Source organism: Perca flavescens, chromosome 3 (genome assembly GCF_004354835.1).
Source record: "Perca flavescens isolate YP-PL-M2 chromosome 3, PFLA_1.0, whole genome shotgun sequence".
Classification (NCBI taxonomy): Eukaryota; Metazoa; Chordata; class Actinopteri; order Perciformes; family Percidae; genus Perca; species Perca flavescens.
In genome coordinates this window covers 3,695,885-3,723,345 of record NC_041333.1, presented here as the reverse complement: position 1 = coordinate 3,723,345, position 27,461 = coordinate 3,695,885, and the positions used below count along the sequence as shown (strand labels likewise).

Sequence of the window (27,461 nt, the reverse complement as noted above, 5' to 3'; positions counted from 1 at the left end):
AAAATTGCCAACATTTTATAACAGAATACTCTCAAACCTACTGCAGTTGTTGAAATGAACATGGCAAACATGACTCAAAAGATAACACTTACAATCATCACAGCATTACTTACCCACATGGCATGACAATTCTTTTTTCACACAAAACAATGTTAGTTTTTTTGCAAAAAAAACAGCAAGGCCAAGATGGTCATGTGTTATGATGTCAGAAGTAAACAACCATCTGTCATCATAAAAAGGGTTTCAAATGTATTCTTCCAATGAAGACTAAAACATCCATGTGCTCTACGTCAAAACTACTGAAAACACTAAAATCTGCATTAAAAAGTATTTCTGTTTTGATTGTAACAATGCAGTTCAACACATTCAGACTTCAAATTTCTGTTGGCCCAGTGATTACTGTAGTCCTCTGAAGACAACAATGACAACGCAAATGTGTAGTAGGGTTCATAACAGTCTTCGATAAAGTCCCCTAGTGTGTTAATACTTGTTGTGCCATTCGCACTGACCAACACTCACCTCCTCAATGTCCAAGTTCTTTCTGGATTTGTAAATAAACTCTCCAATTGCTACAAAAACTGAGAGGACTAGTCCAGCTGCCAGCACAATAAAGATTCCCCCTATGTTCTCCACACCCAGAGCACTGGCCTCTTTGCTGTCCTCCTCTGGGCAGCCATTCCCTCTCCACCATTTCTCCTTCATCATGTGCAGCTTCCCTTCCTCCTGAAGCTGCAAGATGGCGATGGTGATTTTGTCTCTGTAAGGGGAGCCTGCAGAAGGATAAAAAACATTAGGTTACACTTTACTAGAAGGTATCTACATAAGAGTGACATGACACTCATGAACTAGAGTGCAGATCGGGCCGCATTTTTCTGTCCGAGCCTGGCCTGCGTCCGACAGAGCAGTAACCAAACCCGACCCGAGCCCGACAGGCATTAAGATATTTATGTCCGAGCCCGGCCCGAGCCAGACACAGTTAAAATTTCATTTTTTTCTCATACTAATGACAAATGTTCGTTTGTTTGTGTGGAAAGCTTTTTCGGAAATGTCAACAGATGAGCGCATCAGCGCACACGGGGCAACAAGCGCACGTTAATCTCCTGAGGCCAACTTCTTTTTAACGTCTTCCATCGTTGCGCTGCTACATGTAGCCTAATATGCTCGTGTTTTGTTGTCACAGCTACATAAACAAATTTCCGCACACAGGAAGACGGATGTTAGGGTAATATTTAAAATGTATTTTAATCACAAAAACCAACCTTTGCGTCAAGTGAAACAGGCCCATTGGCTACCTACATAATAAGCTGTTTTAAATTTAAAACGTTCAATGCCTTTATCGCACTGATGTGACCGAGCCCGACCCGAACCCGAACATCATTTCTAAATATCTGTCCGAACCCGGCTCGGCCCTTCGGGTCCCATCAGGCTCGGGTCGGGTATCCATTCTCAATCATGAACGTGTCACAAACATTATAAACAAGTCATAAACATTTATGACATAATGCTTCTCTCATTAAATGTCATTCGGTTTTTGTCATGACAAGTTAGGTTTAGGGTTAGGGTCAGGGTTCATGTGTCATGACAGTGTCATGTGTTCATGACAGTGTCATGTCACTCTTATGTAGATACCTTCAAGTAAAGTGTTACTAAACATTATTTCTGCCATTACCAGCGTCATTACTTTAGGGGTTTGTTTTGTAGTCAGATAGGCAGTATTTATTGGTTATCATTGTTACTGTGTAGTTTGTTATTCATCTCTCTTACCAATCGGGGTCCCCACTCCATAGCCCTTTGAATCTATCAAGCCTCCAATCTGTGTGAGGTTGCAGTTACGCTGGCTGATGTACTCGATGCTGGTCGATTCCATCAGGAGAGCGTAGTCTGTGGTGAGAACCCTCTGAATCCCCTCCCGGTTGTTTTTCACCAAAGCTGTGTTTTTCCTGCTGCTCATGAATGCCCACATTTTCTCGTAAGTTGAGATCTTAGATTTCTGTTGAATCAGAATCAGGATTTATGGACCTTTAAAACAACGCATATTGATGGTCAACACAGCAAACAACAAATCAGATAATGTTGATACATCGTCAGTGGTTGACAGTATTAGAAGACTATCTGCTGACTGGAGTAATCATTCTAATGCATGGCAGAAGACGGGATGTGACAAGAGTGTACAAATCTGCCCAAGTTCATTCAATTTTCTTTGTACATTCAGATAAACTTATTGTTGCGCTACAGACAAAACAATAAAACCTTGAAGTCTTTATAGAAAAATTGGCCACTGGCTTTCATTAATCTGCGTGTATAAGGAAGTTTCTAAGATACTAACCTTTAACCCTACTCTTTTTCACCAACCCAACAGACAGCACATGTCATGGTAATGTAATGACTGATGACTCAAGGGTAACACTTGTCAGGCTTATTCAATTCAAAAGTGGTGTTCTTGTTTGCATCCCTCCCCCATTGTTGTATGGTTACTTTCCCAACTACTGTATAGGGGAAAGAAGATTACCTTAAAAAATGTCATGGTGGAGCCATCTCGTACGGCACCGTACTCTATTTTGGTTTGTTTGGCCAAGTCATCTGCAGAGTCGATTGGCGAGTCCATTCTCTCCACAGTGAGGAAGGCAGCCAAGTTAGCAGTGTATGAGGAGATTATGATCAATGTAAAGAACCACCATATTCCACCGACTATCCTCGTAGAGAGGGCCTTAGGCATCAGTTCGGATCCTGTAAAAGAACAACTCAAGGTATATTATAAATTCTACAAACAAATAAAGAGAAAATCAGATATTGCGATATTCTTGTCCTAATACCTCGATGGCGGTATTGACAATTGACAATTGGTGCTTTAAGAAAATATCTTCACAATTAGATTTTAGATAAATAATCTTCAGTAATGTAGATATAATGACTAAGTGGGTAAAGGTAAAAAATAAGAAGAGCTAGAACAGTCAGGTAACAGAAAATGACATCACTTTACTGTAATGCAGCCTTTAAAACCAGGAAAAGACAACATTTAAGCCATTTACGATATTACGATATCCAAAATCTAAGACAGTATCTAGTCTCATATCACGATATCAATATATTGCCCAGCCCTATGAGACAGTGACGATACATTATGTTGTGGTATCTTCGGATACTACAATGTAACAAAAATAGCCACGACACTAACTACCTTATTTTTTCCCCAGGCACACCACAAACATTATTCTATGTATGAAGATGATGGTTAAAGGTGCTCCACCAAAAGGAACATTCTGCCAGGTATGAGAACAGCATGATAACATTATTCAATTATAATAATAATAAAATCAGTAAGCATACCTTGCTGCATAAGTGCTCCAACTCCAAACCACACACTATTTATTAGAGTGAAGTTGTTTTCAACCACATCTGAGTCTGGGTTGCAGGGGTGAGGGTTGTACCACTCATAGGGAGTGAACCTGAAGGTGAAGAATTAAGATAGTCACAATTAAAAATGTGTAAATAAAATACAATGATGACAACATAACACCATATTTAGGCATGTGGTTGGAATTTACTCTTTACTACTTTTTACTATTAAGCCTCTTTTTTAAACTCATGTTAATATCATAATGCAAACAGGCAAAAGTCATTCTGACTCAATTCTGACCAAGGTTACAGTTACGATAGTGTCATCAACATATTTTAAGATGATAAGGCAACTGTTAACTGATTCTATGCTGTGAATGTGAAATATTAACTTTAGCCACATAACGACCAACCATAATGAACATATAAAATTAATTCTAGCTGAAGCTATAGAAAAGGATTTTGTTTTTTTACACACACTAATTCTTTGGTCCCATTTATTAGAATTTGCTTTATGCTTTTACCTGGCAATAACAAACAGCACACAGCTGACACCGAGGCATGCCAGTAGCACATACATCCAGATATCAGGAGACAGTGGGTTGAGGAAGGAGAACACCCCTGGATTGGTGCCGTTGGGTTTGTGGTAGAGGATGCTGATCCCTAGCGTCATGAAGGGCTTGGAGAAATCGATCACCTTTTCCCTTACATATGTGATAGTAAGAGGGGCCACGGCGAGGTCAGCCACCTGGTACAGAACAAAAACATCAAGCAGGGCCACAGTCAAAAACAGATGATGCTGCTGATCCCTCCGATAACATCTCACATAATATTCATTGGTACTCACATGGTCAATGAGTTCTCGCACCATGCCGTTCCACTCTCCCTTGTCATTCTGAGCTCCATATTTGCCATCAGAAACCAGCTTTACCTCATAGGAGAATCCCAAAATGTTGGAGAGCTCTTTGAGCAGGTCCAGGCAGTAGCCCTCAAAGCGATCATTTCCATACAGGGGCTTATCCGATTTCTTATACATGACATAAGGATTTTCCTGCAATAAGGTGCATAACAGACTTAATTAATTTCATCAAGACATTTCTGATCCAATGGTGCTGGATAAGTGCTTTGAGTCATACCAGAATAGTTGTGACAATAAGGGTGCGGTTGGCCATTGAGTCGGTCACATTAGTGGATGAGTCCTTGTTGCTCTCTGTTAAATTAAGGCCTGTTTGGGAGTTCCACACACCAATCTGTAAAGAATGAAATATCCAAATAACCAAACTGACTGGACTTCAAAGATCCGAGTTGCCTGAGTCACCTTCACATGATCACGATAAGGAATGCAAAGAAGGGAAAAGAAACAAATACAGGGAAGCAGAAATATTACTGTGGAAGAACAAACCAAGATGAGAGTGGGGGAGGGAAAAACGTAAAAGGAAGGAAATATAAATTGCAATATTTAAAAAAAAAAAATTGAAATGCCATGTCAAGTGCAGAAATGTATAACATTTCTTTCCACCAGTACCTAACAACTTTTTGTTTTTGTGAAAAAGGGGAGACATCACAAAGGGCAGCAGGTAGAGTAAATTGATAAACCATGTCAGTATTCCTTTAGGCTACCAGGGCAGCTAAAGTACAGACCTTTTTCCACACTTTATTCAGGCGGTTGTTGCCCGTGATTGTCTTGCAGAAATAATAAAGAGAAAGCATTTTAATCACAGAGCCCTTCATCTCACAATGAACAATGACTGTGAATTTTGGCTTAAAAGAGAAAAATAATAAGAAAAGAAAAACTCCTCTGGTTACAGCTCTCATGATGTTTTAATCTAAATATATACTTCCAACTGTGTTAACTTAACATGTAATTTTTTTGTCGTGAAGATATCCGTCATTAACAGATAACAGGCCTGTTAATGACCTGCCAATATTGAGAGAAGCATTGTCAATGTGATTAAAGGAACATCCACATACTTTTGACTTTAAAATGACAGCTACAATTATTCGTACGAGCTATGTGTCAAAACAGCTCGTGCACCAGATTTCAAGGTTCCTTATATTGTTTTACAGACAAGTCATCTTTCTGCAATTTTAGAAAATAAAAGGAGGTTACAGTGAGTAGCAGTGGTTTGTCTATATTTGTCCTTCTCCTTTCAGCCCTTCTGTGAATGTACTGACAGTAAAGAGACACGGGTCAGATAGTTAGTCGGATACCTTCTCCAAGCCATCTTCCTTTAGGCTGATGACATCTAAATCAAATTCTTTCCGCAGGCCGTCTGTCTTGTTTATTACTATTTGTCCCGTCAAGCCGTTCCATTGTGCCTGTGGCAAAGAGAGCGCAGAAAACAAAACCAATGAATCCCTCCATTTTTAATGTCATAAATCCAGTCAAGCAGAAGCCTGGGAAAAAAATTAAAGCAGTTCTTAAAAAATTAATAATTGATGAGTGCTACATTAAGCAAAGGACACTGACAAAAGGCGTACTGCATCTTAATGGGCATTTTTGCACTGGCTGGATCCTTAATGGAAATATCTCTGAGTATATAACATGGTGGACAGTGATGTGAATGGAGCAGGCAGGCATGGCCTTTGTCTGAGTAAAGAGCAGCGGGTGGGCAGCAGAGCTCCGAGATATTTGAATGCAGTTGATAATGAAGTGAGCTCAGCTGAATAACAGTCACGTTAAATCTCTGTTACAGAGGGCTCCGAGAAATGAGCTGCATCTCAATTTTGCACTGATGGAGGAAGCTGAGAAGCTCGTTTCTTTAAGGGAAGATGGTACATCTACAAATCAATACAGCCAGTGACCTACTGTAAACTTGCCATGTTCAGCCAATGGCATTTCATAAATTTCAATTTCATTCTGGTTCGCGTATCAAAGTGTCATGAAAATAGAATTAGAGGAGCAGTTCACTCATAACACAAAATCGTCACATATCAAACCTCTTAGAAGCGTGGTGAGGTTCGATCCAAGCCACATTCCTATTTGAGACTGTTGCATCACATCTAACTGAGAAATAATCTAATAACACATTGATGAAAACAAAAACATGCTGCTGCTCCCCTCATTTACATATTATCACTAAAAAACTGACTAACCATACAACTTGTTGTTGAACAGTTTATTCTTTTTTTATTATTCTTTTTTTTTTATTTAATTATTTATCTTGAACAATCAAAAGAAAAAAAAAATTAAAAACCACAAAATTAAAACACAAACAATCAGAATTTACCAAAGACCAAAAAGTTAAGATAAGTTCAATAAGGAGCAGGTGGAAGCATACAGCGTATTAGGTCCTGCCCCTACTTCACAATATCATATTATTACAAAACAAATACATATGCAGATACAGCATACAATCTTTCAGGCCTTACAATAACTTATAACAATATACAAACATAAGACAGTTGGTTGGTGTTCTTAAGAAGAAAGTAGTTCTCAGACAGTACTGATTACAACAAGGCCTGTGAGTAAGCGTAACAGTAATAAGTTATTATGTTTGAAAATGGACATAGCCGTTAGGTTTTTCCAGTGAACAGAAGCCGATAATAATAGCCAAATACGTCTGGGAAATAAAGTCGGTGTATGGGAGAAGAGCTGCGTGACTTGTTTATCTTGAAAAGGACTTGTGTTGAAGCTAGTAGTGGAGCTCCCTGTCGGTGTGTGCTCTCAGATCGAGAAATTATTGGTGGCACTTGGACTGACACAAACCAAATGCCACTTAGCACATGGTAGCCTGCTGGCGAAATGCCAAACCACCACAAATCCTAACAAAACTCTCCGGATGAATAAATGACTTTTGAGCTAAGAGGGAGAGGTTTTATTGGGTCTTTGGGTGAACTGTCCGTCGCTGCTACTATAAGTGATTGTAATATATAATCTAACAATCTGGGTAACTAATTTAGTGTCATGCTACAGTACACCGTGCACTAGATTCTACAAAATACTCCAATGTGTTGATATATACATTTTATGTGGCTCAGCCTTGAGGATGTTTTTGTTAGAAATTAATTTCAGGTGTATTAAGAGATGCCAAACAACTCTGAGCCTTTATGTTTCATCATCTTGTTCTTTCAGCCTTTAAACAGAAACTTGCATCAGTCAGTTTATAGCTGAAAATAATTTGATTCAATCTACTGGAACCAAAACAAATGTATCCTGAGCCATTTGTCAACATACAATAAGCAACAAACCAAACGCCACTGAGAGTGAAATTAATCTAACCTTATCATTCTAAAGTGCTGTACCGCTTCACAAGCTTCACATTATGATTTAAATAAGAGGCTCTGGCAACGCACACACACAAACGTAAGATTTAAGATCAAACTTGATGCCAACCCTGATGAACGCTATCCCCTTCATTAAGTTCTGACATCCGTTTATAATGCAAAGATCCTTCGCATCTACAGAAGGTTACCCGGTATCATTTGGTGAAGTTGCTCTTTGATTAGACCGCTTCACACAGTCTTATTGCACACATCTGTGAGACCTACTTGACCCGTTAGTCCAGATTTATTCATGTCATTAAGTCTCTTTTAATCCCCACCAATCAAAAGTGTCTCTGTGTCGACCATGTGTTGGTGTTATTACTGTACATGTAGTGATGACATGGATCTTCTCGGATTGGAGAATCCAGATGATAAAAAGTGATTATCCGTGAATACATTGGACACACCATCAGCATCAACATTGTGAGAAAAACTCATTTGCTTTTTCACACTCCTCCCTCAGGCCTCTCGATACACCAGCCGCACCAACAAATCACTGGTACATTTAGGAAAATAGTCCAAGTGCACAAAGCTCAGCCTCATTCCCTTGAGCTGTGAGTTCTTCATATAACTTTCTCTGCAAAACTTATCTTGTAGCATTAAATATGTGATACAGGGTTGATTCCTGCAGGGGAAATTGTCTTTTGCTCTCCCTCCTCCATGAGAGCAGAGTGCAGGGTGAGGATTCACTGTCTTGCTCGGACACTTCAGATAACACAGTTATAAAATACAATTCTTTGCCAGCCTTTAGATCACAGTTAGAGAAGTTTCTAATTTCATTTTAAACCTTATGTTGGGATCATTTCCATAGATTGTAATTATTCTCGGGCTCTACGGCTTGTATTTTTGTTTGCTTTGTCTTATTCCTTCCCTTATTTTTGCATACATATATATATATATATATATATATATATATATATATATTTTATTTTATGTTTACCTGTTTGTTCATTTGTTTCATTGCTTGTCTTACTTTTTATTTTTTGTAGAGGAATTATCATGTTTTAGTTGTGTTTTGTTTTTTTTTTGTATAAGGGAGGATCCTGAATAAGCCTTTTAGGTTTCTTTCCTCTCCTGCACTGTAATAGTTTGTTTTTACTGTACTTTATATCTTTGTGCAAATAAACTTAACTAAACTAAACTGAACTAAACCATCTTAAAGGATCATATCAGTATTTTGCATGTTTTAACCACCTAAATTCTGTACTACTGCTGATCATTTCCCAAATCGTACCACAGTGTTTCTGAATGTATTTCCCAGCATCCAGGCTGCCACTCGCAGATACCTGCTGGGATTCACCACAGTGAACATCATGTCCAATTTGATCGTTGTCAAAGTTACATATCTATTGGGTGGTAATGCAGTGCAGACCTTTCAAATCAGTCATACCTGTCAACCACACTGTCACAGAAATAGTGAGAAGGATCATGGGAAATCATTGTATAAAGTTTACACAAATATAAGAAAATTCACAAACGGTCCAGTCAAGCAGAACCAACACACCACTCCCTCTCAGCTCTAGTGCAAAAAAAACGTTTGAGAGCAGACACTCTACTGCTGGACAGTATGATCCCTCCTGACAATACTCTCAGGAACACCGCGAACAAAGTCTGTGTTCTTTCACAAAAATGTCTCTCTCATGGGTGAAACTTAGCAGACTTCGCAGATACGCTACCTCTCAACAGCATTACCACCCAAATATAACCAATAGAGATAAGGATAGACAAGATGTTCACTGTGACTACATAGAAAGTTTGGTGACACTTTACTTGAAGGTATCTACATAAGAGTGACATGACACTGTCATGAACACATGACACAGTCATGACACATGAACCCTAACCCTAACCATAACTCTAACCATAACTTGTCATGACAAAAACCAAGAAGTCATGTCATAAACGTTTATGACTTATTTATAATGTTTATGACACGTTCATGACAGTGTCATGTCACTCTGTAGAAGTAAAGTGTAACTGAAAGTTGCATGAAAAGAAAAGACTCAAGTCTTGTAAGTTGATCTTGATGCAGTAATAATTGAATGGACACAAACTGTCATGGTTTCTACCAGTTAATATCAATTTTAATAAGTCCTCTGTTCGGCTGCCACTAACCTCTCCTGTCATTTCAGACCTTGTTATTATTTAACCCTCCAGCAGTTGTCCTCAGCGCTTCCCACCTTTCCCCACACCTGCCCCTCATTCTCCTCTAAACCTCCTCGGTGTTCACGATCTAGCCTCCCTGGTTGTCGATTGCTTAGCTTTTGCTGAGCCTGTACACAGATGACTAACACAAGAACTATATGGTAAGCTTTGGAAAAGATTGGCTGGTAGTGTAAAGCACAGATGCTTTGTAGCAGTGGTGGAATGTTACTAAGTACATTTACTCAAGTTGTGCTGTACTTAAGTACAAATTTGAGGTACTTGTACTTTACTTGAGTCTTTTCTTTTCATTCAACTTTCAGTTACACTTCACTTGAAGGTACCTACATAAGAGTGACATGACACTGTCATGAACATGTCATAAACGTTTATGACATAACGCTTCTTTTAGTAAGTGTCATTCAGTTTTTGTCATGAAAAGTTAGGGTTAGGTTTGGAGTTAGGGTTAGGGTTCATGTGTCATGACTGTGCCATGACAGTGTCATGTGTTCATGACAGTGTCATGTCACTCAGATACTTTCAAGTAAAGTGTTACCCAACTTTCTACTTCTACTCCGCTACATTTCAGAGAGAAATATTGTACTTTTTACTCCACTACATTCATCTGACAGCTTTAGTTACTTTACAAATTAGGATTTTCTTCACACAAAACACATGTAGTTTATAAAATACAATGTTTTATTATAAACGAAACTACGCAACAATGTAACGGCCTACAAGCACAGCTAAAATTAGACCATTGTCAGCAAACACACAACTGTCAATTAATACCGTTTCTAAAATGTGAGGATTTTTCTGCATTGAGTACTTTTAATACTTTAAGTACACTTTCCTGATGATACTTACACACTTTTACTTAAGTAACATTTTCAATGCAGGACTTTTGCTTGTAACAGAGTATTTTTAGAGTGTGGTATTAGTACCTTTAGTGCTTAAGTAAAGATCTGAATACTTCTTCCACCACTGATTTGTAGTAAATGGGCCAAAACATGAAAAGAACACAGTATTGTCCTTCTAAATGAATGCACTGCAATAAAAACAATGCTCGCCAAGATATAGGACGTCATGTTTATCAAGTAGAAGACAGAATGCAGGAAAGGACACTGTTAATCACCAACAGACCAGAAGCTCTAGTTATACTTCAGTGTGTTAATGTAAATACGCTGATCACAAGTCTAATTCCAGACAATATCTGTTGGGGCTATACAGCTGAAAAGTGCATTTACTCACACTCTGCTCTCTGGGCTCTTCGGCACTGCCTGTGTCCTTCAATATTCTGTCCACACTTGCAATTTAAAAGCTCATTTATCAAAGAAACATCTAATTGGAAAGTGCAAAATAACGAGTGAACCTATTACATTTAAATTGAAAGTCCGCTTCCACAATTAAACTGAGACATTTTCCTTGTTTTTCAAACTGTCAGTGTACTTTTGTGTGCATTGTGTTCCTCTTCCATCTGCTGTCAGATCAATAGTTCATGCAGAATTGAATACGTTTTTTAAAATTTTCATTAACCTAAGATCTACACAAGATAATACACCTACTATAGCATCCTTTAAACTTAAATCAATAAGCACCTAGAGTGAAATTTTGAAAAAAAATTCTCTTTGCATTAAACGTATAAAAAGTATAAAAAGCTACAGCTCTCAGTCAGCATCTGACAACCCACTAATTTAGGAAACCCCCAACATGCAGCACATGACGTCAATCCCTATCTCCTGAGAAAAATGGTTTTAAATATAAGTGTCACACACTCCTCGTACATCACATCTGATCTCCTAACGCTATTGTTTCTGCCCCTGCAGCCAGGGAAACGAAATAGAGGCAGCAGGCTGTGAAACAGATGGATGGATGGATGAATGGATCGAGGAAGAGGGGTGGCTGTCACACATTCATAAACCATACTCACTTCTTTGAGCATGTTCATAAAGCGTGACCCAAAGCGCCAGGGTTTGTGTCGGTGGCACTGAAGGGAGCTGACGGTGATCTGAGCGGTGCGTTGCGAGGCAGCGGCCACCATGTAGACGGCATCGTACATCAGAGCGGCTTCAGTCTGAAAGAGAGGCGCGATCGTCAGCATCCATCAGCGAGGATCGTGCCATGCACTTATCACATCAGGACTGTGGATGCACATGCACAGCATGCGTATGGTTTCTCAAAGCATACCCCAAAAACTGCAGCGCTAGTTTCACTAACATGGAAAGCAATCAGACCACAATCAGCCACAGTGAGCCCAATTTGGTGAGCAATTTGATTCAAAATACCTTTCTGATTGTGTGTACAATCAGAAAGCACCATGGTGGATTACCGTATTCTGACTCAAGTGTGGGGCTCAGAATAATTGTTTGTAAAGGTCTTGTTTGTAAAGCTACACGTTTACACATTTACATATAATCTCTCAGTGATTATGTCTCGATGTTGAGAATGGCCTTATTTAATATAAGAGTATAGTTTTTTTGGCCCATGTCTGACAGGCAAAGTTAGCAATATGTAAATAAAATTTGATTAGAGTTCAATTTGACTTATTTTCCTCTGATAGTGAGATGTTTTGCAAATTATGTTTATTTTAAATTACTAATGAAATTGTCCTAACTTGCTTGAACACATACATAAAATCAAATCAATCAGGAAAACAAAATGTGGAAATCAGATTGGCTAATTTCACTGATTTCTTTTCAATCAACTTTTCTCGGCCGAAAAGCGAAACGTTTTATGTAGATTTAACGGGCCTTTAGCGACCTTTATGGCACGTTGTATTGGGATTCCCAATACAATCAGAGAGGACATTGTTAACATGGGTGTCCCCACTGAGAAACACAGCCCCTACACTTGACAGACCTTTAACGGGGTCAGCCCTCTGTTCCCACAGCCCAATGTTCCCACAGCCTAATGGTCCCACAGCCCTATGTTCCCACAGCCCAATGGTCCCACAGCCCTATGTTCCCACAGCCTAATGGTCCCACAGCCCTATGTTCCCACAGCCTAATGGTCCCACAGCCCTATGTTCCCACAGCCCAATGGTCCCACAGCCCTATGTTCCCACAGCCTAATGGTCCCACAGCCCTATGTTCCCACAGCCCAATGGTCCCACAGCCCTATGTTCCCACAGCCCAATGGTCCCACAGCCCTATGTTCCCACTACCCAATGGTCCCACAGCCCTATGTTCCCACAGCCCAATGGTCCCACAACCCTATGTTCCCACAGCCCAATGGTCCCACAGCCCTATGTTCCCACTGTGACGGCTCCAAGGCCTTAAGACCTATTAAGTCCCTTTGGTTGCTGGGATCTGGGGATTGGCTAATAAGGACTGATGATTGACATCTGGAGGAACTGGAATTTCTGAACATGTCCAGAAATAGGAGTGCCTGGGCAGTCACTCTTCCTCTCTTTCTCTCTTCCTCTCTTCTTCCTCAAAGTTGCTTGATTTGTTTGGACTTTGGGTTGAGTTACTTTTGCTTTCTAAAACTGCTAAACCTACACAAATACACTACACATATTACTGATAAACTGATAGCACGTTTACATTTGTTTATTTAAATAAATTTGATTTAATAGAGCAAACGTGTGTTCTCCACATTTTGTCATACCTTTGAGGCAGGTCATGACATGGGGGCTCGTCCGGGATCCCGTCACACCACATTTCAAAAATTTTAATTTTCACAGAAAATTAGGCCATATGTTCCCACAGCCCTATGTTCCCACATTTCTAAGATTTTCTTAAAATTAGGCCCTATGTTAGGGTTAGGGTTACATTCCATCTGTAGTCCATTGCTACTGGATAATAGGTTGGTTGTAATTGGCTACCAAATTGGGAGAATGGGGGATAAAATCTGATACAAATTTATGAAAAAGGAAATGTGGTAACATAGGGCCTAATTTTGGAAAAACAATCTTAGAAATGTGGGAACTGTAGAAACATAGGGCCTAATTTTGAAAAACAATCTTAGAAATGTGGGAACATAGGGCTGTGGGAACATAAGACCTAATTTTCAGTGGAAAACTAATTCTTAGAAATGTGGGAACATAGGCACGCTCCCACTTTAACATGAGGAATGAAAGGTGGAAGGTAAACGCACTGTCATCATCCCCTCCATCATTCCAGTTTCAGCTTTGGAGGGAGCCTGCAGTCGCTCCATGGCCCACCTCTCCACCACCGAGGCCACCGGAGGGCTGTCTATGTTGAGCAGTCTGAACCCTGTCATGTTGACCCCGCTGTAGCGGTAGGGCTCCAGGTCGAGGGAGAACAGGTCCTGTAGAAGTGCAACATCATCAGTGCAGAATGAATGTGATTCTGCTTAGAAATACCCAAAAAGTAGATTACAGTAGAGTTACTCAGCAAGCATGAAAGGACACTTGATTAAAACAGTGGGAGAATATACAGTATAATAGCATGGAATTATGCCAAGGGCACTGAAAACACCCAGCAATCTTATTATAAAACACAGATGTTTGAGTCCATCTGCATAATCTTTGCATAACAGGATCTCTAGGTGAATACACACATCTAAGCGTGCGTAGGATAAAAGGACACTTGATTAAGACAATGGAACAGGGTAATTACGTGGCATGTTACCAACCTGCATATCCATCAGGTTTTACAATCCAGTTTCAAAGTGAATCCCAAGAGTCCAAATTCCCGTGCACTTACGTTAAATAAAAAAACAACCTTCTTGTGTTCTTGAGATGGAGAAATTTAGATAGCAGTTTTCCTTACCAGTGTGGTGAAGAAGAAGTGGTAATATTCAGTCATCATCCCCATGGACAAGATCTAAACAGGATGAGAAATGAAGGACTAAACATCTAGTTCTTCTCCAGCTAGCATACATCATCTGTTCCTTCCTTATCCAACCACATCTATACAGTGGTGTAGTCTAATGTATTGAAGTGGGTATACTGTACTTTATATGTATGGGCCTATATATATGGGCCAGAATGGGCCTTTTAGTGTGGGGGGGGCATTTCATAGTGGGGAGTCTGGGTGTCCTCCCCCAGGGAAGTTTTGTGCATCAACACCTTCATTTCCTGCATTCTGACACACTTTTATGCACCAATTTGCGGTGGAAATCCCTTTATTTGTGAAGAAGTAAAACACAGATGACAATTCAAAATATATCAAAATGATAAAGCAAAGTATGTTGTTGATGTGTGTAATATGGAATATGGGTATATGGAAATCCTGGAGCTTTCTTAGTGGGCATACTGTGTATACCTGCGTATCACATAGACTACATCACTGCATCTAGACCAAGGACACTTGCAAATTACACATCTCACCCATTTTCTGAATTGCCTCATTTTGTATTGTTTACATGGTTAGCATCAACAATTAACCGAGTGAGTATATGTCACAATTTGCTCATGTTAGCGTTGTGTTACCAATTCATCTTCTGTGCAGCTTTTGGTTCTAAATGTGTATGTCTGGCTCAACAATGGGCTCTGCTTGGATATGGAAATGATCATGGGATTTCTGAAGGGGATAGAATTAGACTTATCTTGCACATAGTGGATATTAAACTCGAAGCAATACAGAAAGTACTCTCCACTGAAAAATTCAAATTGGATTTCTGACAGAACATTGCATTTTGGGTGTTGAGTTATGAATTAATCCCTGAGGACAGTGTGTAGACTGCATGCTGGTAGATGTGTGTTATTCACCTGCTTGAGAACATCAGCTGATGTTTGGTAAGAGCAGTCAAAGATGACGTAGAACTCCTTCCCTTTCTTCATCTCTTTCAACAGAGGACGTGCATCTTTACTTCCGGTTGGCAGCTGGCGGATCTTGATTTTAATGCTGTATCTGGATGGAGCTTTGATCAACTCTTGCAAACGAATCAGTCCTTAAATTAAAAGACAAGAAGACCATTATTAGGATCACAAACATAAACAAAGCCCCCCTCTGGAGACATTTAACTATAGTTCTCGAAATAAAAAGGTTATTTGTGGTGTAGTGGAAGGGAGACTACTATGTAATTAAAACATAATCAGCTTTTAATTGTGTTTGAGTGCTCAATGAAATGCCTCTGCTTCAGTGTCTGCATGCAGTCTCAATGTATAGCCTAATACATTTTCTTACACAGCTGAGGTGCTTTTTCTAAAGATATTAAAGTGCTCATATTATGCTTTTGGGCTTTTTCCCTTTCCTTTATTGTGTTATATCTTTTTTGTGCACATTATAGGTTTACAAAGTGAAAAAGCCCAAAGTCCCCCCCAAAGGGACTTACCATCTCCAACAGAAAACACTGTTCACAAACTGCTCCAAACAGCTCTATTGTAGTCCAGCCTTTACTTCAGAGACAAACGTGGTCACTTTGGAACACACGTTATAATGCTCACCTAGCTGCTAGCATGGCACGCCCTCATACTCTGCTTCTGACTGGCTAGTAGTCCTTACCTAGGTACTGTCAGGGCACGCCCTCATACTCTGCTTCTGACTGGCTAGTAGTCCTTACCTAGGTACTGTCAGGACACGCCCTCATACTCTGCTTCTGACTGGCTAGTAGTCCTTACCTAGGTACTGTCAGGACACGCCCTCATACTCTGCTTCTAACTGGCTAGTAGTCCTTACCTAGGTACTGTCAGGACACGCCCTCATACTCTGCTTCTGACTGGCTAGTAGTCCTTACCTAGGTACTGTCAGGACACGCCCTCATACTCTGCTTCTGACTGGCTAGTAGTCCTTACCTAGGTACTGTCAGGGCACGCCCTCATACTCTGCTTCTAACTGGCTAGTAGTCCTTACCTAGGTACTATCAGGACACGCCCTCATACTCTGCTTCTGACTGGTTAGTAGTCCTTACCTAGGTACTGCGCATTTGTGCGATTCCCAACAAAAATGGAACAGAAGTGAGATGCCTCACTCTGTAGCTAAAACAGAGAGCTCAACACACAGGGTTAGGGCCTGAAATTAACACCCGACCACGCGCCAAATGCGGGTGAATTTTGCAATTGGCGGATAACACTGTCAATCTACCTGCCACATTGGCAGGTAGCCAATGAGAATTGAGTGATTCATTAGGTTTTTTTTTTTGCAATTGTTGTTCTTTTACATTTCAACGAAGTCCGCCATTTTGTTGGATTTAAGCAAAAAATGTGTGCGGCACATACTGGGGTAAAGAGGCCAGCTGAAACGAACAACCAACAAAAGATGAGGATAAGTCAAAGAAAAGTAAAAGAAGACGTTTTAATACAAAGTGGACAATTGGCGATAACAGCAAGGTTCGTGAGTGGCTGATTTATGACAGCAGTTCTGAAAAAATGTACTGCGCAGTGACTCATGGCTCAGAGAAAGCAAAGTCAAATCATTTTGTAATCGGGACTAAAAACTTAAAATTAGACGCAATTAAGGACCACGAGTCATCAAAAAGCTACCTTCACACAATAAGTTTTAAATCAAAGAATGAGGAGACCGCTGCGGTCGAGGCACTGACATCCATGAAAGCAGAGCAGTTTGAGAGGATGCTGTTTCATGCGATCGGAAAGAAGATGAGGCCCTCTGACTAGGTTTGGATGTGCGAGTAAGTATTAAACTGTTGGTGAGGTGGGATGAGATAATGCAATGCTGACGTAGGCTACAGTACGATGACAGTTGCACAGATGTGTGTGCTACCAGGACCTGTCTACGTGACTAAATCAGCTATCAACACAGCCGCGTGTGATTTGTTTAGGTAGGTCTATATCTGTTGAGTTAGCACTGTGTGTGTGTGTGTGTGTGTGTGTGTGTGTGTGTGTGTGTGTGCGTGCGTGCGTGCGTGTGTGTGCGTGCGTACGCTGGCATGCATGTGTTATCAAGCTAACTGTGAATTGTCATTGTGTCTGTAGGGTGGTACTTGACAGCACTTAAATGTGTATTATTACAAGTTAAAGAACAATGTTTGTGCAATTCCTGTTTTTCACATTTTATGAAGCAAAAGAAATAAATAAACTGGCTGGTAAAAAGTCTGGTGGTCAAAAAAGTTAACTTCAGGCCCTGCACAGGGTGAAAAGAGGAGCTGCAGCCCCAAGCACAACATTTAATATAGCCTAATTATTTAATAATTATTTTGGTTGGATAAGTTTTAAATTTTAATTTCATCTTCATTCCCAAAACCAACTCTGCCGCCGCTCGTGACTGGAATGCTCTGCAAAAGATTCTCAAACTGGACAAACTAATTTCCATTTCATCCTTCAAAACCATGATATCATCCTTATTCATGGACATTTGCAGTTGCTTCTCTACATAATAATTCTTCCAGCTAAATATTTGAATGGTTTCTCCCTCTCTTACCCATGTACCTGTGCACTTATCCCGATATACGTGTTTATTGTTTTCTGTGTAGTATTTCAAATTGTATTTTAAGTCATTTCTAAACTGTATGTATTTCTAATGTATTTATTATCTCGCCCTTCTTTCCTTTCCCTAATGCCACCTGTCAGGCCGCCATTGTAAATAAGAACCTGTTCTTAATGACTTGCCTGTAAAAATAAAGGTGAAATAAAAAATAAATTTTAAAAAATTGTCATTGCTTAGGTTTGGTCACTGTATTTTGAAAGTGTTTAAGGGAAGTTTCAATCTACATTGACGCTAATTTGACTCATTTGATGTCCCAGTTCTTCACTGCGACCACTAGAGGGCAGTAAGCACAACGATTTTAAATGCACACATTACCGTCATCTCCTAGCATCAAGACCGACAATACTGTATTCTTGTTGAATCATATGTTATGTCAAAATTAATATTAACAAATGTATACATACAGTTGGCCGTGCTCTCTATATAAAGGGCACTAACGTATCAGTACAAAAAGGAGATCCTTACCAGCACAATATTACATTTGGTCATGTTGTCAAACTCAATTTGGAGTTGAATTTTATTTTAAAATCAGTCAACGGAAGTGCTAGCACAAACTGTCATGTCACTATTGATGCTAGCTTGACGAATTCAATATTGCAGTTCTCCTTCATGACCACAGGGGGGCGATAAACACTCAATTCTAAATGCACTGAGGTCAGTCGCAATCTCCACCTAGCGTTTTATCTTGGCAAAATTGTATAGCCATACAGGTGAACTTTATATCATATATATATGTGTTCCCACCTCTGGTACCGCTCAATGCTAATTTTTAAATCTCATTTTATATCTGTTCACTGCCCTCCAGTGGTCACAGGGAGGAATTGCGGCATATTTAACTCGACGATATTGCAGACCTAAACTTTCGGCTTTCAAAATAAAACATTCAAATTAGGCTGGTGTAGATACGCACTTGTCTTTAACTACTACTTCGATAATAGGGATGGTGTGCTCGAGCGCAGTATTTATTAATGACGATGATGATGTTGACGACTGTTTGTAATAAACAGTTGAGGGCACCAATACGCCATTGCAGCGTCCAGTGTGCTCAATCCAAAGAAGAAGAACGTTCTACTCGGCACCACGCAATCAAGACTTGTGCTTTGAAAGTCATAAGCGGTTAGTCTGTTTTTTTTATATACTGTCTATGATTTTTTCGAGCTAAGAATCACTGGCATATGACTTTGGTCATCAGGAACTAAGCCAACTTAGTTAAATTTGCTCGGTAAAGTTGGCGGATGCTAGTTTATGAGCCAGAAAAGAAGGCTTTGCTCCATTGAGACAGCAATGGCGGGAGATTTGACGCTGCAATGGAATCGTTTCCAACAACGGGATAACAAACCATCACATTGTTCTCTCTCCAAATGACCCGATGCATTACGGCCTCGGCGACATGCAGACTGTGAGATATGTCACTGCTATACCCCCCCCGGCGGACATTGCTGTCAAATGCAATTTATGATCACAATTTCAAACGAGACTGGGTAAAGACGTTGGCCGTCAAAACCAAACGTTCTGTTGTGGAGTCTGGCCTGCTGACGGGACACCGAGTCAAAGAAGAAGCTCTTCTAAAGGTAAGACCCATGTTTTAGGTAGCTAGCGATAAGTGCAGTTTAGTGTCCCAAATTCCCCTAAACAATGTCCTTAATTATGAACCTGCTAAACCACCTGTGCTGTTTAACAGGTGTTTTATAGTAATTAATGTGCGCGTGACAAGTTTGCAGCTCAAAAAGTCATTTATTAAGTCATTTTGTTGCAAATGTGAATTATTTACAAGCGAAAAAAATGGCAGGGCGACCCCGTTCTTCGGAAGCTATTGTGTGGCAAATGAGGCCAAATGTTTATATAACATTTTTTAATAAACACTACAGCGCTTTTCCGGCCGCTCCCAGACCCAGTCACGAACGGCTCTGCTGAAATTTGCCACCCGGATCCGAGGGCCCGGGGCGGGCTACTCTAGACCAACCGGAGCACTGGGCGCATGGGTACCGCTACATCTGGGAGGGATTCTGATTTAAAGGTGTTCAGTCATAATCCCGCAGACGGTAGCTTTATGGTAGTTTTGGGACGCTCCGTTTTTGGAAAATAAAAAAAAATAAAAAACTAGCCTGTTTCAAATAAGACCCTCATCATTTGGGACATTCAGTTTTTGGAGAAAAAAAAAATGCCGCACGTATACCCATGTGTCATTACCTCTCTGTAGGTAAACTAGTTTTACAGTCTCAGAGGCAGGACGCCTCTGAGACTGTAAAACTAGTTTACCTACGGGTACTGATAAAGTGACCTGACTTGTATCAGTTGGCACATGGGGATGTCTGTACATGTGCAGGTCAATTTGGCATATTATTCCAGTAAATCTGTGGTGTAAACCATAGTGATTTAGTCTAAACTATAGTATTTTGCCATACTCTGTTAATCTCTTCCATGACATATCGTACTAGGCTACTAGTTACAGTGAACATTAACATGAATTGTGTAAACAGGCTGCAACAATTATTGATTTTAAACAAATTGTCAGTTGTTTTTTTTACGGTTAAACCGTTAATTATTTAGTCCATTAGATGTTTGAAAATATTGCAAAATGGCTCTCACAATTTCCCAGATCTCAGTCTATCATGCTCAAGTAGCTTTCTTTTGTCTGACCAACAGTAAAAATAAAAAACAGATTATTTGAGGACAGTGGTTTAAAAACAAAGAAAAGCAGATAATCCTTACGTTTTTAAAAGTGGAAATGGAGAGTCTTTTGGCATTTTTGTTTGATAAATAAAATAGTTTATTCATTTTGTCTTGATTAATTAATCTATTAATCAAATGTATTGATCTGTAAACCTTTTTAACAATACATATACAGTAAATCATTGCTGTAATCCATAATATTTTCACCTATTAGCTTTACAACAGAAGGGAACCTTCCAACACTGTTTTGCACAGAAAGTGTGTCTGTTAAGCGCCTACCAAGAGCCTGGGTCTGTCCCAGGTTCCACCTAATAGGGAGTTTTTCCTCGTCACTGTCGCATTGCTCTTGGGGGAATTATTAGAATTGTTGGGGCTTTGTAAATTATAGAGTGTGGTCTAGACCTACTCTATCTGTAAAGTGTCTCGAAATAACTCTTGTTATGATTTGATACTATAAATAAAATTGAATTGAATTGTTAAGGCGCCGACACACCAACCAGATTATCGGCCGTTGGACAGTCTGGCGAGGTCGGTGACTCGAGTCTATTCGGTGTGTACTGTGCCGTCATCAGTCGGAGGAGCCATCTGCTTTAATTTGGGCCGATTTGACTTGTTGAATCGGAAGGCGGGCAGTCGACCTCTATGGCCAATCTGATTGGTGGAGAGCTAACCCGGAAATGACGAGAGGGATGAGCCTGACTAACGCCTCTCAAAATCTGACAACTCTTTTAAACTGACCTCGATCTGAAATGAAGACAGATTCAGCAACTGAATTTGACCCATTTTCAAAGTTTCTATATCGGAAATTTGGGTTTTCTGTGGTATTAAATCATATAAAATGAGGTTTCTTGACCATGAATTTGAAAAAATAATTAGTAAAACTAGCAGTAATAAGTTGGTGTAAGTGATGTACTGGTGGTAGTGGAGAAAAGCGACAAACGTTGAAAAAAAGCGTCAGAAAAATGGCGAGTTTGTTTTGACCTGGGTGGACAACAAGTGCATGGTCCACGGGAAGACAACACGAGGGTTAAGCTTCTTAACTTAAAAAAATGGAGGTCCTTCCTGCCTACCAATAACCCACTTTAACTTCAGTGTTCAGGTTCCACACCTTCATGTGGTTATACTGTATCACATGTACAGTTTTTACCCATATCCGTGTTTCCCATAGGTTTGTGGATGACTTAGGTGCGCGTATTGTTTTTCAATAAATAAATAAAATGCAGTTTTGCTTCATTTTGGACCATTATTATTAACATAGCTGTGTCTAAAACGTTGGAAAAGCCAAAGCGGATAATAAATAAAACTCAAAAAAGCTTAAAGATAAACTTACTAAAGAAGTCCACTGGGGACCAACTACAATCATAAAGTCTGACAAAAGTCATTTAGAAAGTTTTGATGCTCACGTTGACTTTGCATTCATTCGGCTTAGGTGAATGAATGCCAACAGCTAATCTAATGGTAGGGGAAACCCTGCATGTACTAACGTAACCACCAAATCCCACATTTGTGTAAATTAGAGCCTGACCGATAAAGGATTTTTAAGGCTGATACCGATATACATATTTGGTTATTTAAAAATCCTATATCTATCTATCTATCTATCTATCTATCTATCTATCTCTTGGATTATCTATCTCCAGAAACGCGTAAAAACAAACAGATTTCCCTAACATTAGTTATTTAGGAGTCCTCAATAAAGTAATATGATAAAGCAGTTTAAAAATAAACTTGTTTGTTTTATTGTCATAACAGAACAGAGGAACATCAAAATATATTAAAGTTCTGATAAATAAAATGTATACAAATACAAACTTAAGATATGAAACGAAAAGTGGTGGACAAACTATGCAACGCCAACACTCAGAACATGGTTGAAGGGTGTTTTAAATATTCATTTATCAGAATCATTTATTTGTCATTATAAATGATTCTGATGAACGAATATTAAATAAAAATCATTTATCAGCCATTATAAATACCGATTTCCATTTTTTTTGAAAATTCCTAATATCGGCGGGCCGTTGTTATCGGTCGGGCTGTAGTGTAAATGCACTCATGTGGCCATTACTTTTATGTACGATATCATTGGACACTAACGTTTGTGTGCTACCTATGTTGTAATCCGTGCTGACACATTCGGCTGCTAATGTGTTTTAATGCTGGACTGGTTTGACTCACCAGTTGCGTCCTCGTAGACAACAGTGACCGTCTTCCACTTGTAGTACTGCACTATGTCCAGCACAGCTCGGCTTATGGAGGTGTATTCAGGATAGAGATTAATGAAGAAGCTGTCTCTGTTGTCCACTGAGGGGTGTTTCCAGCGGGTCTGGATGTGAGGGACTTCCAGGGCGTTACAAATAGACTGGACTGCACTGACAGATGAGCTGTGAGAGGGGCCAAAAACAGCCCCAACACCCAGAGCCAACTGGTCGCAGGCTGAAGTAATAAAACAGAGAGTGGAGAGAGAGAAAATAACAAATGACCAACAGGAGAGACACAATCTCTTTATTGATTCTTCAACACAAAAACTTTCTCAGAATTCAACGACGTTATGCTTACCTCTTCTCGAGGCCTCAAAACTGTCAAATAGGTTTATTCTCTGGATGTCATAGGTCAATGTGGTGTTTGGCATTAAGGTCCGGTTCCTGTTTATGTTGGTAACTGCGAATTTAAAGGCCAGTTCTTCAACACTAATGGGCTCATTCTCAAGCGTCTCAAAGATGCCGCCTGTATGAAGAGAAGAAACGGTGGAAGTGAGAGCATTAGCCAAATCACACTGAACAAAAGCAGAAAAGTTATTGATCGAATAGTCTAGAATAGATCGACGGAAGTACATGTCCAGGAAAAGCCTGACATTCACGCTTCCGCTCTCTTTATGTGGCCGTTCTCAAATCCCTTTGCTTTAGGTAACCACAACAACTTCCGGCAAGCTAAAAATGGCAGGTTTTAAAGAAGATTTGGATCGTTCAACAAGGCAGACCTGCTTGGTTCTTTCAGTGAATGATTATAAAGATTTACAAAAGAATATATCTATTGCATTTCCTCTCTAACTGGGACATTTTGGGACCGATTGGTGGGATTGCTGTGGAGGAAGTACACACCTAACCCTAATACACTGGTAAGAGCTAATGAGGTTTAACCGTGTATCCAGCTTACAACAGTTAACTTTATTCAATATTGTATGTGGAGTTTTCTTTTGCGGGGGTGAAAATTGTCCACCAAAACAAGTTCCTTCCTGAGACTATTTAGCAGAGCCACCGTCGCTGTGTCCGGAGCTTCGCACCGCCCAGGACGATTGTGATTGGTTGGTTTATAGAAATGGGAACAACCCAGAACCTTTTTCCCACCTATCCCAGAATGTATGAATAGCCAGACTTTACTTCACAGCCCTGTGGAGATAGGTCTGGCAATGCGAGACTATTGATCGACTGACTTCACTCAGCGTAGTTATACACCTCCATTATAGCGTTTGAAGGTTACCATGACAGAATTCTGGCAGTTGCATAACGTGGCCCAATTTGTTATGTACTTCTACCACATAATGCTACTAAGGGACCTGGTTGAGATGGCAGGATTTAATCTCATTCAGAGAAAAGCTTGTCCTTTACTGACTTCCCCCTATTTACATGGCCTAAATATCACAATGCTTGTGGGATGATTTTGTTAGGAAGACATGCCTCACCTTTGGTTTATTATAGAACAGATACGCAGCTAGTCAAGTCAACTTTAATATGTGCCAGCCATAATATGTTTATCTCCAACCCACGGAGCAAAAAGTACAGGTACAGCAAGTATAAAGATAAAATATAAGTAATCTATACAATAAATCAATTCTAAATAGTGAAAAAAGGCGAAACCAACTAGTATAGAAAAATAAAGAAATTGATTTGTCGAGGGACTAAACATAGCCAGTAATACATTGTCACGGCAAACCATCCAACTTCCTTTTTCACAGTAATTCAGTCCAGTTCAACAGATGAAGCGCTGCACTCATTCACCTCCAGTCATTTCCAATCTTTTTCACTGTACTGCTCTAGACAACAGTCACCTTAAATGAAATGATATTAAGTGTGTACCTACCCACCAGCTTGTGATTTATAGTATCACATCATGAAGCCCCATAACATAATGTAATTTACTGTAAGGAGGTTAAGTGTTTCTGCTCCGGCTGCCAAAACACTGTTGCTATGAAGGGTTGTATTCCATTAAATCAGAAATTCTAATCATTTACTCTCTAAATACCTACATTTTATGTTTTCTTTCTTTCTATACATGTTTCTTTTTAGCTGATTAGTTGCTTCCTTCTTTAGTTTGGACTTACTTATTTGGATGTGTATGTAACCTGTAGGTTCTCTAGTAGAAGACAGGGAGGTTTCATTAATACCAGCATCTGTGATGTGGAAGTCCTATGAAGTGCTTCTGCTACTTGATAGGACTAAAGAATCCGTTTATTGTGAAATGTGATGGCTAGTTTGTAATTCTGTCTGTCATTGTCCCCTTTTATATTGCAGTGTAAGAGACTCGGAGGCTAAATGACGCTGCAGTGGATTAACGTCGTCCACTCTTTTCATGTAGAAACTGCATGATATAGACTGTAGTAAGAGTAAACATATTTCATTTACTAAAACATAATCATCAGCTGTTCCTCGTCATGTCTGTCTCTATAGTAATTATTTTAAGTACAAACTTGCACCTGAAAGCATCATAATGGAGCGCTTTTCAGGGCACGTCGTTTTGGAAATCTGTTACTGTGTGTATTTATAATATAATATTTTCCTGAGCCCAAGGTTCGCGTGTACCATTTACTTATTTTACCATCCTTTCAAAATCCAAAGATAATCCGTTTACAATACATAAAATCATTTCTATCAATTGCAACTAATAATTTCAAAGTAATCGTTTCAGATTCTCAGAAAATAATGACGGTAAAAAAGGCGGTAACACTTTACTTGAAGGTATCTACATAAGAGTGACATGACACTGTCATGAACACATGACACTGTCATGACACATGAACCCTAACTCTAACCCCAACTCTAACTTGTCATGACAAAAACCGAATGACACTTGTGGTGTTTTTCATTACATGGTACCTGCTCGGCTCGACTCTACTCGCCTGTTTTGGTTTTCCATTACGAAAAAAGTCCCTGGTACCTGCTAATTTTATGGTGTTTTTCCATTGCATGGTACCTGCTCGGCTCGGCTCGACTCGGCCACGGTGCCCAGTCTATTTTCCATTGCAGATTTAGTACCGCCTCGTGCCTGAGGTGAGTGTGGCTGGCCGTCATAGCGACGGCGCTTGGTAGTGTTGCATTTCCCCCCGACTCATTTCCTGGTTCTCTCTCCATAAACAACATGAAATCTCACTATTATGACTCTAGAGTAGGTACTCGCTCCGAAGCTAATCACCGTCACTCTCTCACTTCTCCCTGCTTCACCACACACTCTCCCGCACGCACGCACGCACATGCCGGCTCGACGCGCACAAGTATACACATCAGGCCACTTGCGTAGGCTACGGCTACTCTTGTTTCAAAAGAAGCTGGAAGCAGCAACGAAACACCGCTGGCTAAACTATTTTAAAATGCCAGGTTTGTTCAGGACACCCCCGTCTGTCGCTAGCGATGCAGATTATCTCTGACCAATCAGGAGTCTGCAGGTTTTCACGTCACCTTTTGGTATCGCCTCAGCTCGCTTGGAACCTCGACTGAGGTGGTACTAAAAAAAGTACCTGTTAGCAGGTACCAGGTACTTTTTTCCATAATGGAAAACCAAAAAAGGCGAGCCTCCAGCTTCTTTTGAAACATTTTTCTTGCCGAGAGTAAAAAACAACACCTTTGATGTTCTGTGTGTGTGTGTTGCGTTAGGTCACGGCAGTTTCTTGCGGCATCGCTATGACGACCAACCGCGCTCGCCTCTGGCATGAGGCTGTACTAAATCTGCAATGGAAAATGGAGGACGGTGCACCGCGGTCGAGCTGATTGGTTTCTTCTTCTACGGTCTGTTTCTATACAGCTTTGCAAGCTTTATGCGCATGCTCCGCCTTTTTTTCTCTCTCCGTTTTTGGTGGATTTCTGTAGCAGAAACCGCGCCACCTATAGGCCTGGAATATAAAGTAGCGTGTTGAGTCATTTACAAATGGATCCGTTTGGACGCAAACATTCTTGAAACGATGCCAGGGAAGACTGGGGTGAAGATTGTTTTGGTTTGTGTGGACGTGGCCTTAATGACAGAAGCGTTGTGTCATAAACGTTTATGTCATGTCACTTTTATGTAGATACCTTCAAGTAAAGTGTAACCGAAAAAGCACTTAACCTTATGACAAACCTAATAAACACATCTTTTAAAACAGCCTGTAACACTGCAACTGTCTGCTGGCTCATCCGCCTCCTTTATAGAAGCTCCTTCAGTAGATGCAGTCGGAAAATGCCACTTCACATTTCATTATAATAACTTGCGATAGAATGAGGAGATAAACAATGACCAATGCTTTTAAAATGAACTGAGAACACAACTGTCCAAATTTAATTTCAAGATCCATTGCTCTTTAAAGCACATCACTTGTTATAGCTGGCTGTGTGTGCCAGGGCCACAGGGAGGGGGTAGTTTGTGAGTTGAGAAGATCATTCTTAAAACTCTTAATCCACCACGCTGCTCCAGAAAGATGAGGGTCTAGGATGCCATGGCGGCAAT

At 40.0% G+C, this 27,461-nt stretch overlaps 1 protein-coding gene across 1 annotated transcript; it reads right to left on the bottom strand.

Annotated features, from left to right (window-relative positions):
- Positions 1–250: 250 nt before the first annotated feature.
- On the bottom strand, positions 251–26,056 carry LOC114552199 (glutamate receptor ionotropic, kainate 1). The gene is made up of 16 exons (XM_028572829.1): positions 26,021–26,056; positions 23,328–23,544; positions 22,947–23,204; positions 15,422–15,603; positions 14,481–14,534; positions 13,843–14,016; positions 11,675–11,818; positions 5,548–5,655; positions 4,978–5,019; positions 4,473–4,586; positions 4,184–4,387; positions 3,861–4,084; positions 3,328–3,446; positions 2,510–2,727; positions 1,765–1,990; positions 251–770 (listed from the first exon to the last, which is right to left on the bottom strand). Exons 1-16 carry the CDS (start codon positions 26,054–26,056, stop codon positions 481–483), a joined length of 2,610 nt encoding a protein of 869 aa, XP_028428630.1. The 3' UTR covers positions 251–480.
- Between the last annotated feature and the right edge of the window lie 1,405 nt (positions 26,057–27,461).